The sequence below is a fragment of the Chamaea fasciata genome, unplaced genomic scaffold (assembly GCF_029207755.1).
Source record: "Chamaea fasciata isolate MVZ Bird 193981 ecotype frontalis unplaced genomic scaffold, bChaFas1.0.hap1 SCAF_1, whole genome shotgun sequence".
NCBI classification, from domain to species: domain Eukaryota; kingdom Metazoa; phylum Chordata; class Aves; order Passeriformes; family Sylviidae; genus Chamaea; species Chamaea fasciata.
In genome coordinates, this window is record NW_027094086.1 from 88,095,689 (window position 1) to 88,108,613 (window position 12,925).

Consider the following 12,925-nt stretch of genomic DNA (forward strand, 5'->3'; position numbering starts at 1 on the left):
TAAATGAACCCTAATGAACTCCAAGGACACATCTTCTTAAAATTGTATGAAACCCAAATAACAGACTGCTGTCTGCTGGCACAGGATAAGAGGGTGCACGAGCTAATTAGCTCCCTTTCTCTGTCAGCCCCAACAGTGGGTATCCTAGAGTTTAATCCACACATAGCTGGAATTTTAAAGCCCAGACTCTTAAACCCATTACACCATGGAAACACCCAAACTGCCACTTTCCTCAGAATAAAAATGCTAATTACTGTGCTGCATGGTAATGCCCTGATGATACAAAATGTCTGTAAACTGCATCAGTTATTGTCACATAGAGGAAGTAACAACAGCTGCAGAGGTTTTATCATGTGTGTAAGTCAGTCCCCCTGTTAGGTTGCTGTACCATATTGTCTTCCCTGACTAAAAAGTGTCATGAATGGTGACTACTGACGAGCATCCTGTAGGAGGTTCTTTAGGAACCAGGGGAAGAAGTTTGGTTGTGGCTCCTAACGCTTGGGTGTAGGATATTTATTTGAACCTTCATTGCCCTACTTCTAATTTCCATTTCTTGCTGTGTTTGGTTTTCAAATGACAACACAGAATATGAACTATTTCTTGCTTCATTTCAATATCTGTCCTCCTTAGGGTGAAAAAAATCAAAATCTCTCCAAATGATGATGAAAATGATCTTAATTTTTTTATTCTCCAATTACATATCTTTGTATACAAATTTCTGCCAGAGAGAGCCTGATTTCCTTCAGTATGGGGAGCTGACCTTTACCCCTTTATCACAGTCAGTTTTGACTGAGAAAAAGGAAAATCAGTGCAGTTTAAAAGTCATTACCTAGATGAACTCAATATTTAAAATTATCACTCTGTTGTTGTTAGACTGGCATCAAGTCAGAATACTTTCAGTATTAATGCCAATATAATATTGTCATTTCTTGAAGATGTAAAGAATTCTAATTACCCTCCTAAATCTAATTCTAATTAGTCCTCAAAAACTAAAAGTGGCTTTTGCTGTTAGTTAGATAGATAAGAAGCTCCATAGAAGTAATAAATATTCACTTCACTTCATTTTGTACTCTACTAGTCAGTTGTGCAGCAGTCCCGTGGGTACAGATGCAGTCACTCAGATATTGTGGCCCATGTATTTAGCATATGATAAGGCAAGCCAGGGAGGGTGTATGCAGATAATGGATTTACAAGCTCCATTGTTGCCAGGCGCTCACAAATTGGCTGATGAATTTGGTGTGCACTAAGTCTGAAGTGTGGCATTTATAATGTGACAGAATTCCATGTCCCAGGGTGTTTCTTCTCTGTTATGGCTGGGAAATCCTCCTAGTACCTTTCCACTACTGCCTCACGAGGAGGGTCATCCCTGACGCTCTCTGACTGGAACAACCAGTGGTACACTCAATACCATTCTCATAATTTCCCTCCCTTATCTGTTACCTTCTTTAATTATAAATCAGGCTGTACTTGTGACATGTTACTTTATCACTGAATATACACTTCAGACTCTGTTTGTATGAGGCTTAATAATGCCTCAGCTTCTAAATCAGTTTTACAGACAGCGTTTAACAAAACTCTCATACAGCATGCCATGAAAGCATCAGGGAGAATTATGATGTTATTCTATTTATTTACACTTGAATTTTGCTTAGATCAGGGAATAAAACAGCCCTTTATATTTGCCTTACTTTGGAGTTCACTAATACCTAAAGAAAATACTATTGCAAGGGGTTTTTTCCCCAACTTTTGATTGAGTCAGAGGTTCAAATTTAAAGTGTGTGCACATGATTGACCTTTTACTTCAATAAAGAGATGCTATAAAGTTAAATGAATGTAAAATTGAGTGCCTGATGAACAATAGGAGTGTGCTTTTTTTCACAAGTCAGACTTGTAATGAAGATAGAATGCTTGTAATGAAGATAGAATGATCAGTCTTCAAGAATCAAAGGACCCTTCCTTAGAGATGAGAGGGATCAACACCAAAGGCAGTGTGCAGGTTTTGGTAAGCAGGCAGCTGTAACTATGCAAATGAATTGGTGGACTCTTACTTCAGTTCCTGGAAGGTTTTTTTCCTAATCAATTCCACCATGTGCAAAAGGCTTCAGTATCTCTTCTTGAGTTTCTGTGCAAGTAGAGCCTAGTTTTTCTGTTCTATATGCAGTTTCTCAGCATGTTTTTTCATAGCTTATTAATTCTGTGTCAGCTGGCAAACCCCTGCCTTCCTGCTCTGATTCTGGATTGCAGGGCTGCTGCAGTCTGTTCTCTCTTCACTCTGGTAGAGTTGGAGAGATGTTGTGGGTGCTCTAGCACTGGATGTTGTGTTATCAGGTATTTGTGCTGAACTGATCTCTGTCTGCTGAAAAACATTCTCTTCCAATGTGCGTGTCACTGTTCAAGGGCTGGAACATCATCTGTGCAATACTCTTTCTCAGGCAGTATTCAGAGAAACTAACAAACATCAACGGACAATGAGACAGGGGTTTATTTTGGCTACTGTCAACAAAGAAGAGGCATTTTTTGCTCCCTCCAGGGCTCTTTGTGTATATTCTGCAATCAGTGTATGCCCATATCAAGGTTCATATCCTGATATGGTGGCCATGACACTTATGAATGCTTAGAAGAGTTAGATGTCTTTCTGTGTTGACTTGAGATTACAGAGGTATCAAAGCCTCTGAAGGAAATGAAAAACAATCTATCTTCTGTCTCTCCCTCCACTACTGGATTCTTGTAGAGGTATAGATACTGGCACCTATTAAATACAGTCCTCATATTTATGCTTACCTTAGTGCTACCTAGTCTCTTTGTAAGCATAAGTTGCCATGACTGTGCAATGTTATACACCCTCTTACTCCATAAAAGTGGGATTTGACCCCATGGAAAATACACTGACAAATCAAAATGTGTAATCGGTTTAAAGTTCAAGGGTGCAGCCAAATCCTGAGCCAGTGTAATTTGACCTAGATTCACTGAAGCAAGGAGAGCCGCAGTGAGCTACATAAACAGAAGAACCAAGCCACTGTGGTTGTCCTCATATGGTGAGGATGCTGAGGAAATACATAATGCTTTATGATGGCAGTGGCTTGCTGCTTCAGCAAAATGTAGCTTCAAAATGAACAAACAGAAAAGTTTTCTTATGCAGCTTTCTACAAATAAGAGTGATTGTTGAACACCTAGGATGCTGAAAAAAATGCTCAGCTGAGTTTAAAGGACGCTAGCAAGCTACACCTGCTTATTTCTATATCTATAGTAGAGAGGGGAATGCTTAGTCAATGTTCCCACCATTTAGGCCAAAAATCTGTTTGTCCTACATTTGCTTCTGATACCTTTGGTAGTATACTCCGATGTCCCCATGACCCCTTGCCCCCAGGCTCCAGGTCCATCCAGAAATCGATGTGCTGTAACCTTTAACCCTGCAAAGATGTTGCATCATTGCAACATCTTTCATCAATAGCTCAGGTTTTCGTTTCAGTAACTATTATTCCAAGGACACTCTTCAACTTTTAGAGCCAAAGTAACCTTCAGCCTTTATACAACTTGAAGAGCTTCCTCAGATTGGCAATTCTTTCTTCAGAATGCCTTTATGTATGAGTAACAAAGCTTGGGAAATGTCAGAAACTTTTGAACACTAAGATTACTGGACATACAGAAGAGAAAAATTGGCTAATCCAAACCCATGTGTAGCTCTGAATGGCGACTTCTGGTTATTGCTTCCAGTCATTTCAAGAAAAATCTCAAGGTTAAGTGTACTGCTCTAGGAACCAGAAAGAACAAGTTAAGGGTAGGTCTCAGCTGTAATTTCCATTGGCACGAGGTTGCCAATGCCTATTTTACCAACTAATGCTTCCTTGATTTGCACTAGTATAACTGACTTCATCTCAGTCTTGGAAGGAATCAAAATGAAACACTTTAACTAGTTCAGGGTATTTTACCTTTCTTTCCAGCTGCCTCAGTACTCCTGAGCACCTGGGTATTACCTGAACCAATTAGTGATAAATAATGCACATTACCTTCTGTAACACCAGGTATCTTTGTAACTTTCTTCCTCCGTCACAAGGAAGACATTATCAATGGCTGGTATCTACTTAGGCTTTGTGCAGCTATGGTAATTTAGTCATAGCTTTTGTGTTTATATTCCAAATTGATAAGAAATAGGAATTCAATTATGTCACTCTAAGGGCACTTAGGAAGCATAAAGACTACTTCAGGTCTTTTCAATAGGGTCTTCTCATATCTATCATCCCAAAGCTGAGTTGGTGGCAAATAGAACACATAGGAGAAACAGATTCAGACTGACAGCAGGTGGATACATGACTTTTAGAAGGAGGACTCAAGTTAATTAATAGAATGACTATTTGATTATTATTCATGTCCGGACTTATGGTCCAAACTGATTTTTGTTCAAGGAAGGCAGAATTTCCTATATATGATGCAAAGACATTTGGGGAGGGGGAAAAGTATTTTTGTTGTTCAATCATATAAAAAAAACACCTAGGCTCTGTTGTTAATGGTCTCAAGCTTCTGATACAACAAGCTTTGCCAAATTGTTCATCCCAACGTGCCTCAAAATTTAAGGCTGCAAAATACTTCTTTGATACTGTCCTACTTTGTAAGCTCAGCAGTACACTTAATGCATTGCTGTTTATAAACAGGATGAGCCCCTTCGGGAAAGTTACTATGACTGCAAAGACACAACGTGCTATGGAGAATCGGCATTGCTCACTAAGTAGGTGACTTCATTGTTCCACTTTAACTCTTTTAAATGCTGAACTGGAATCTAAAACTCCATTGTTCATTCATTACATGGGAGAGAGGAAAAAAAAAAAAAAAAAAAAAAAAAAGAAGTGTTCCACTATAGATTGCATGGCTAAAGCAAGAGCTTCTGTTAAGATAAATTAACGAGAATAATCGGTTTATGTAACATGCTCAAACGCACCTCGGAGTGAGTAGAGCAGAATGCACCTGCTCGGAGCGGGGCAGGGCGCAGGGGGCCCGGGGAGATGGATGCCCAGGGGCTGCGCGTCTCTTGCTCCCTCTCTCCATCCCTCCCTCCACCCAGGACTGCGTTCCTCCACATGCCTGTCCCCGCACGCCGCCCAGCCCCCCGCGCTGCGCGGGTACCCCCGGGGCTCCCTCTCCCCGATCCTTCCTCCCCCGCTCCCTAAGGTCCCTCTGTCCTTCCCTCCTTCCCTATAATGCCCAAGCTCAGCCCCTGGAACCGACCCGCGCGGGCGGCTCGGGTGCCTCGCGTGGGGGCTGGGGGCACCTGAGGACATGTCCCCCCGTTCCCCCCGAAAAATCACGCCCCGAATGCGGCCCGCAGGAGCGGGGGGCAGCGCCGAGGGAGGGCGAGAAGCGGGGTCTCTCCGCCGGCCCCGGAGGAGCGGGGGGTAGGGAGGAGAGGGGCAGCGGCGACTCGGAGGCAGGCGGCCCCGGGAGGATGTGTGCGTGTGCGGCACGGAGGTGCGAGGGCACGCGGGGGGGACGCGGGGGGACACTCACCATGGCGGCAGAGCGGCGGCGAGGCGCTGTCCAGGGTATCGGAGGGCTCGGCGCGGCTCTGCAGGCGCGGCCCCCGCTCCCGCCCTATAAGGCACCGCCTCCTCCCGGCCCCGGTGTGCCCGCCCCGCCCGTGAGGGCGGGCACGGGGCGGGAGGGACGGCCGGGACTCCGCCGAGCGAGGGCAGAGCGAAGCGCTGGGATGGGGAGGCGGTGGGGAACGGTATCTGAGCAGGGGGAGAGGCTGTGCGGGGCTGTTCCATCACCCACCCAGCTGTCACGGCAGATGGTGGCCGTTTGCCTTTGTTGGAATCTACCCTGTCGGGAAGATTCCATTCACTGTCGGGCCGCTTTAGGAGCAGACGGGGTCACTGAATCTGTTGGATTCACTTGGGTTTGGTCTATGGCCCAGCACTCGTATTTACAAGCTGAACTGCTCTAACCTGAAGCCGTGAATCCTCCACACACTGTACCAAAGTGAGATCCACCACCCAATGTTTACTGGTTGGACTCAATTACCTCAGAGCTCTTGGCCAGTCTAAATGATTCTGTGATTCTAAGTGTGGCATCTCCCAGGAGATCTGTCTGTTAGGGAGGGATTGTTAGGCTGGCTAGGAAGGAAAAAAAATCACATACAATCAGAGCTACTGATCCCATCACAACTCAGACTATGATAGGCAACAGAAAAAAGTCAGGGAAGGAAGTGGCGTTGTGCTTGGTGTAACAAGCACAAAATCTCATACCTTCAAAACTCATTTTTGTTCCAAGTGCTAACAAAGTCTTACAGCTACTATAAAACATTTACTTAAACCACCAAAGTTGGTTGAAAATTTCCTGCTTCTTTATCTGCTTTTAAAAAAGAAATATTTGGCATGTGAAATCAAAATAATATTCCTTTAAAACTATTAATATTTTTCATTTTTATTTTATTTTCTAAAGGAAAACTTGTCAAGAAATTAAATATCCATACACACGCTTCCATAGCTGCCTTCTCAATTCTGTGTTCATAGTTTGGTTGATCAGAGCTCAGCAATGTGTTTCCTGGTTTCAGTGGGACAAACAGTAGAAATAAGTTAAGGAGACCATGTGTGGTGCAGGACTGGTGTCATCTTCCCAAACTAAAGCACACTTGATGTACAGACATGCTATATTTGTCCAAAATGTAGCACTGATGTTCTGGACCTTGCGATTTCCTTCCTGGTCGGTTCTTTGTCCATGTACTACTTCAGCCTTTTCTTTCTCTTTAATCGCGACACAGAGGTCCACCAAAGGCAGGGAGGATGGTGACCTTCCTGGAACTGCTGCCTGCCCAGAAATGATACTGCCAGGAGATTCACGTGAAAGCGTGTCCTTATGTAATTTCTAACCCACTTTTACAGACACAAACTTGTTTGCTGAAACTTCCAAATTCCAGCACGTTAGTCTACACTAACTGCTGCAATTCCTGAGGTTGACCTACCAGCCTTTCACTTATTTCCTCTTTTCCATAGGTCATTCATTTAATTCTTTGTGTGTCATTACAAATCATCTTGAAATACTGAGGAGAAATACTTTTTCATACCTATTTTGTCCCCAGAGAAATAGTTCCCTAAACAGAAAATTTCCCTCTTTGTCCAAAAAACTCAGCACTCCTTAGGTGCTGTAGAGCAAGGAGCAGTTTGGAAGCTGACAGAGGAACACAGAAGTGACCCAGTGCATTGCAATGCTTTGGCTTCACAATTTTTATTCCAATTTCTTTATAGCCCAAAATAACCTGGGTTGGTGTGTCAAGACAATTCTAGACCTAAGAATATGGTAATATAAGGTATTTTTGTCTTTATTCTTTTTTCTTCTTGTCTAAAACAGAAAGGAAACATGTATTCAAGTTTGGTAAAGATGTCACATTTCTAATTTCTCCAGTTCCTTGTTCCTGACGCATTATATGCATACTAATTGATAGTTTTCTTCCTTAACTATTTTCCTTCTATAGTAGCAACTTTCTTTTTCATAAAAACAATAGTGTCTCCAGTGAAGAACAAATAGGATTCTGGTGGCATCTAAGAGAAGCTGTAATAGCATTATGGATATTTTTAACACCTATCTAATGACCTGAATTTGGAGATTTAAAGGCTATGGCAGGATTTGCATTCATCTGTTTTGTAGGGAGAGTGATGCCATGCATTTAGTTGGATCCCAGGCACCAAGCACAGCAGACCTCTGCCAGCCAGCCTTCAGTGCTTGTTGAGCAGCACATTGTCCTGAGATAAAAGGCAGAAAAATAAGTTGACATATGGACAAATAGACTTGCTTAGTTCCAGCTGAAATTCCCTGAAAACAAGCAGAGTAAGAAGAGGCAATTTAAACAGCACTTCATTCTGGGGCAATGCTGTTACACAACCACCACTGTTCAAAGTGCAATACCACGGGGAGTTAGCTTGAGCACTGCTGGTCTAGGGGTTGTACTAAGTTGTACTTTATCGCAGAATACCTAATTTCCAGAATCACAGACTGGTTGAGGTGGGAAGAGACCTCTGGAGATCATTTGGTCCAAGCAGCCTGCTCAGGCTACAGCCAGCTGCTCAAGGTGGTGTCCAGTCAGGGTTCGGGTATCTCTGCATCTTAGGAAAAGCACCTTTGAGTTGCAATGACTTCAGAGCTGACAGGTCCCACTGGGCTTGCAGCTCAGTAGGAAACAGGGTGGACAAGGTACCACTGATCAGCAACACTCAGCTCCCACTGAGTTTCAATCAGCAGGAGAACATTTTAGTTCAGGAAAGAAAAATCATTCTGTCTCCCATTACTATGTCACCTATTAGCAGTCACTGCTCTTGATCACGACCTCTTCCAAAGTTTGGAAATTAAACTCAGGACATGCATGTTTCACAAAATTGTTCTGTCAGCAGAATCTGTCTAACTGGCAAAATGTCTCTTCTGTCTCTGAGCATCTAGCTCAGATGAAAGAGGATATCTTTCTTCTGTTATCCATTCTTTTTCTAATTTCTTTTGCACAGGGCAATGGTTATGTACCTACAGATTTTGATTTTGCTAGTGACACCACAGGGAGTTACAAGGTCAGTGTGACAGAATTTTATAGAATCATAGAATGGTTTGGATTGGAGGGGACCTTAAAGATCATCCAGTTCTAGACCATCTCTGTCATAAACAGGGGCACATTTGATCAGTTTCCTCAAGGCCCCATCCAACCTGTCCTTGGCCCCTGCTAGGGGTGGGGCATCCACAGCTTTGCTGGGCAACATGTTTCAGCTCCTCACCACCCTCACAGTAAAGAATTTCTTCTGTATATCTAATCTAATTTTCTCCTACTTCAGTTAGCTTTTGTTAAGTTTGAAGAACTGTCAGTAATAAAACTGCATGGAATCAAATCTGAGTAATCAGGTTGAAGTGAAAATTTGGAAGTTTGTTCCTTTGTTTTCCTCTGGTATGGTTAGTTCTTTCTGAATGTTATTTTCAGCTTTGAAACTACAGCTGGTGTAATATGTCCATAAAGCTAAAGCTTGTGTTAAATTGCCAGCTGCAAGCAAGTAATATAAAAACGAATTCAAAATAAATTTATGCAGACAGAAGCACTGAATTGAGCAATTGTGGAGCTCTGTAGTTTTTGTAGTAAATATTTTATTTTAGCACCCTCTCTCGGACACAAACCAGCACTGCTGGTTACTCTTAAAAGGCTTGGCTTTTAAATGGTGGAAAGCATTTGCAACAGGAAAAGTCCTTGGTTGCAGGCACAGATACAGTTTGGTTATGTATTTTCGAATTCTATAAATTAACGTTAGTAGAATTTTCTCATCCCTCTTAGGCTTATCGTCTTTATACAAATACTGTGTGCTGTTCATTTAAGTCAGCCAAGAACTGGGAAGAGCACGAAGGCTCCAAAGCACATACTGAAGGTGAGTTGTTACAAAAGACTGGAGTTCCTCGCTGTTCCTCGCTGTCTGCACGTGTCCTGTGAGGAGCCTGTTGGCGTTAACTGCTGTGAATTGTGGACGAACCTGAATGTTCTCTCTTACACCCGCTAGTATTTGGTGTTAGGTTAGCTGGTGGAGGTCCCAGTTTGGGACCGTGGTCTTGCTGTGTTGAGTCCTACATCCAAGAGCTCACAGTGGCATGACTGACAGTGTAATGCAGAGGGAAAGGGGTGGGAGCAAGCTGTTTCACTGTATTCCCACTCCAGGAAAGAGAAGTTTATTAATGCCAAAAGAAAGTCAGCAGTGGGAAGGTCAACAAGTACACTCTGAATAGCAGAAGAAGCTATAATTTGCACTCTCTGAATGAACTATAACTACCTGCCTCGCTTCTGGGACACAACTGATAGGCAGTCAAGTTTCTATACATTATTTTGGCTCCAGTAGTTGATATGGTTGCCAGTTACTTTCAGAGATACTGTATGTGCCAACAGAAGGATTAAATAATTAGGACACTGTAGAACAAAAAACTGCCTGGATTACTTCAACTTGCCCTTCCTGCCCATATTCATTTTACTAAGCCTTATTTGCAATAATAGCCTTCGGCAAGTCTCACACTTCATCAATGCAGGGTGCAGATGATAATAAACAAACAGGAGGCCATGAATGATGCAAAGATCTGGAAAAGGAAAAAAAAAAGCAAAACAAAAAACACCTTAAGTGGCTGAAATTCTTTTTCAGGACAAGAATAAATGCCTTATATAGAATAATTTCTATGCTGTTTACATATAAGTTTTGACAGCTAGTCAAATTTACAGCTAGTCAAAAAAAAAAATTCATTCTTCCTTCTGCTGTCTCCCTCTAGGTAACCAAGGGTGGGTTTGTTGAAGAGCTGAGCACTTGCAGCATTGCCCAACATCAGCAAAAGCTGTGGTACAAATAAAAGGAGGCATGAGATTTTCCCCACATGCCAGCTCAAAAGCAGGCCAGAACAGGCAATCAAAAATCAGTTGTTATTTCAAAGATGTGTGTCTGCCTCAGCCCTCTCCCAGGTGAAGGAGGGATAATAAGATCTCTCCTTGTCTTGCTATGCAAACACAAACAGTGGTTAACTGGCTGCTGTGAAACAACTGGTTGGTCTAGATGCATCAGCCTTCACACCCTGAAAATAAGGTTTGTGCCCTCAGCATCTGCACCCCTCTTCCCTGAGCTAAAGAGTCTTTAGCTCTCTTATTCACTGCATTGTGGAGCCTTGCTGCTTTGAGGAAATGTGTCAAAGGCTGCTGCTGTGAGCCAGCCCATGGGCTGGTGCACTGTTGGGCAGAGACTCCCTGAGTGCCCCCTCACCAGTCTGGTGCTGCAGCCCTTCTGCTGCCTGAGGGCCTGCGCATCCTCTTTTCCCTACCCCCAAAATATATCTCAGTGTGTCTGTGGTTGCACACACTGAGAGAAGATGTAGGAAGATTGATCAGTGTTGAGCATCACAGGAAAAAGAGTTAAATGTAGACTATTGATAGTATACAGTCCGTATATAACAAGACGATGGATAGAAGGTCATAATGTCATAAGTGAGATTCTTCCACCCTCCTCGAGGAATAGATGAGCTATATCCAATTCTGTGACTCTGCATCACACATAAACACTTAAGGAACTGGACATACCAAGATTAGATTTGTATAAGTAAATTTATATCTGAACTTCAGTGAATAGAAAACCTCATCTGTCCAACAACAGTTCTGTTTTCTTTTGTGTGATCTTATAGGATTTTGAAAAATAACAATGTCCACATTACAGCTCACCTATCCCAAGTGCATCATCACTGGTATTTTTGGCACATTAGCACATGAAATGATACCTAGTGGGATAGATGTGTATTTATTAATGTAATTTACCTTTCCTCTGAAAAAAATCTTAGGTAAAATAGATGTCATATGTTTGGGTTTTTTCATTCAGATGGAGATCTGCATAGAAGTCTTAACTGACACCAAGTGACTCAAAAGAAAGGATTTATTTCATGTATTGCGAAAAATAGAATAACAAAGATTGTGTTGACCAAATGGTTGAAAGAGGAAGAGTTTCTTCTTATATCTCATGGCTTGGTTATAGTATAACACCCCCAGTTATCCCACACTGTCTTGGTTTGGGAAGACAGGTATCTGCCAGGTAAAATTACAATCAGAGGCTCTTTGGCAAAGATTTGGGAAATAGAAATAGCAGTTCTTTACTAGTATGTAATACAAAGCAAACAAAACACGAAAAAAAAACCTCCCCCCGCCCCCCCCCCCACCAAACAACTACAGCATTAATGACAAACGACAACAGTACCAAGAACCTTGAGGGCTTTGTTTCACAAAACCCAGGGCAGTTTGGTCTCGGTGCCCCTGCAGGATCCTCAGAGCACCAAGCTGAAACAGTGGAAAAGTCCCGGGCTGGTAGCTGGGATGGCAGGGTGTCCCGGCAGGCAGGGGGTGCAGGGTCACGCTGTAGCAAGACGTGCAGCGCCGAAGAAAACCGAAGGAGAGGCAGGGCCTGGACCAGCTCCCCGCGGGTGGCCGGGAAAACTCCGGATTCAGGCCGAACCGGTGATAGTAGATTTCCCAGGACTGGATCCCTTTGGCCACAGTGAAACTCCTCCAGCCAGCAACAGCCGTTCTTCGCTCGGCGTGCTTTGCGGCGGCTGAGCTCCTCGAGGAGCGGCAGACACGCGTCTCCCCGAACGCCGGTAAAAGAAAAAGCACGCAGCTGCCTCAAGCTCTGTCTTTTACCTGCGTTATCTCCCCCTTCCACCTTTTGTCCATCTCTTTGTTTCGGTTAAGTACTCTCAAGTATCCAACACTTGGTCTCCTTGGTAACTTGTGGGGAAAAAATTCTTTAGAGAAAGAAGGAACAAACCTAACCCCCAACACACACCTATGCATCTATCTCCTATTTAAGTGTCCCACCCATTTTGCTAGAAAGTCCTTTTTGTGTCTGTCCTGAGGACAAATTCAGTATGAATTTCAGGCAATCCATATTGGCATTCTTCAGTCTCAGGCAAGAGATTAGAGGGGAAAGTCTGGAGCAAAGACTTATCCTCAGTGCAGGGCCAGGTTAGGGAACACTCAAACAATACTGAAATATCTTAAGTTTCCAGGGCCTGAGAGGTTGTGTCCTTGACTGCTGAGAGAGCTGGCTGAGGTCACTGTGAGGCTGTTCTCAATTAGCTTTGAAATACGCTCTTGACTGGGAGACATTCCTGGAGACTGGACGAGACCAAACAGCTCTTCCATTTTCAAGGGGTGCAAGAAGGAAGGTCTGGAGAACTACAAGCCAGTGAGCCTTATCTCAGCCCCTGGAAAGGTCACAGAGAAAATCCTCCTGAAATTCATGTAGTCTCTGAAACCATGAAGGTCAAGGTAATTGTGACTAGTCTGCAAAGATTCATGGGCAGGAAATCATGCCTAACTCACCTGATGGCCTTCTACAATAGGGTGACAAGTCTGGTGAATGAACTAGAGAAATGGACACCTAAGTAAGTAAAATGAAGA

The 12,925-nt window shown here is 43.2% G+C and overlaps 1 protein-coding gene across 1 annotated transcript in view; it reads right to left on the reverse strand.

The window, feature by feature from the left end:
* ELOVL2 (ELOVL fatty acid elongase 2) overlaps positions 1-5,543 on the reverse strand; it is a 51,480-nt gene extending 45,937 nt beyond the window's left edge. The window contains exon 1 of the mRNA XM_066188109.1: positions 5,500-5,543. Within this exon, the coding sequence (XP_066044206.1) occupies positions 5,500-5,502 (3 nt within the window). The 5' untranslated portion in view covers positions 5,503-5,543. The remainder of the gene's footprint in view (positions 1-5,499) is intronic.
* Positions 5,544-12,925: the final 7,382 nt, after the last annotated feature.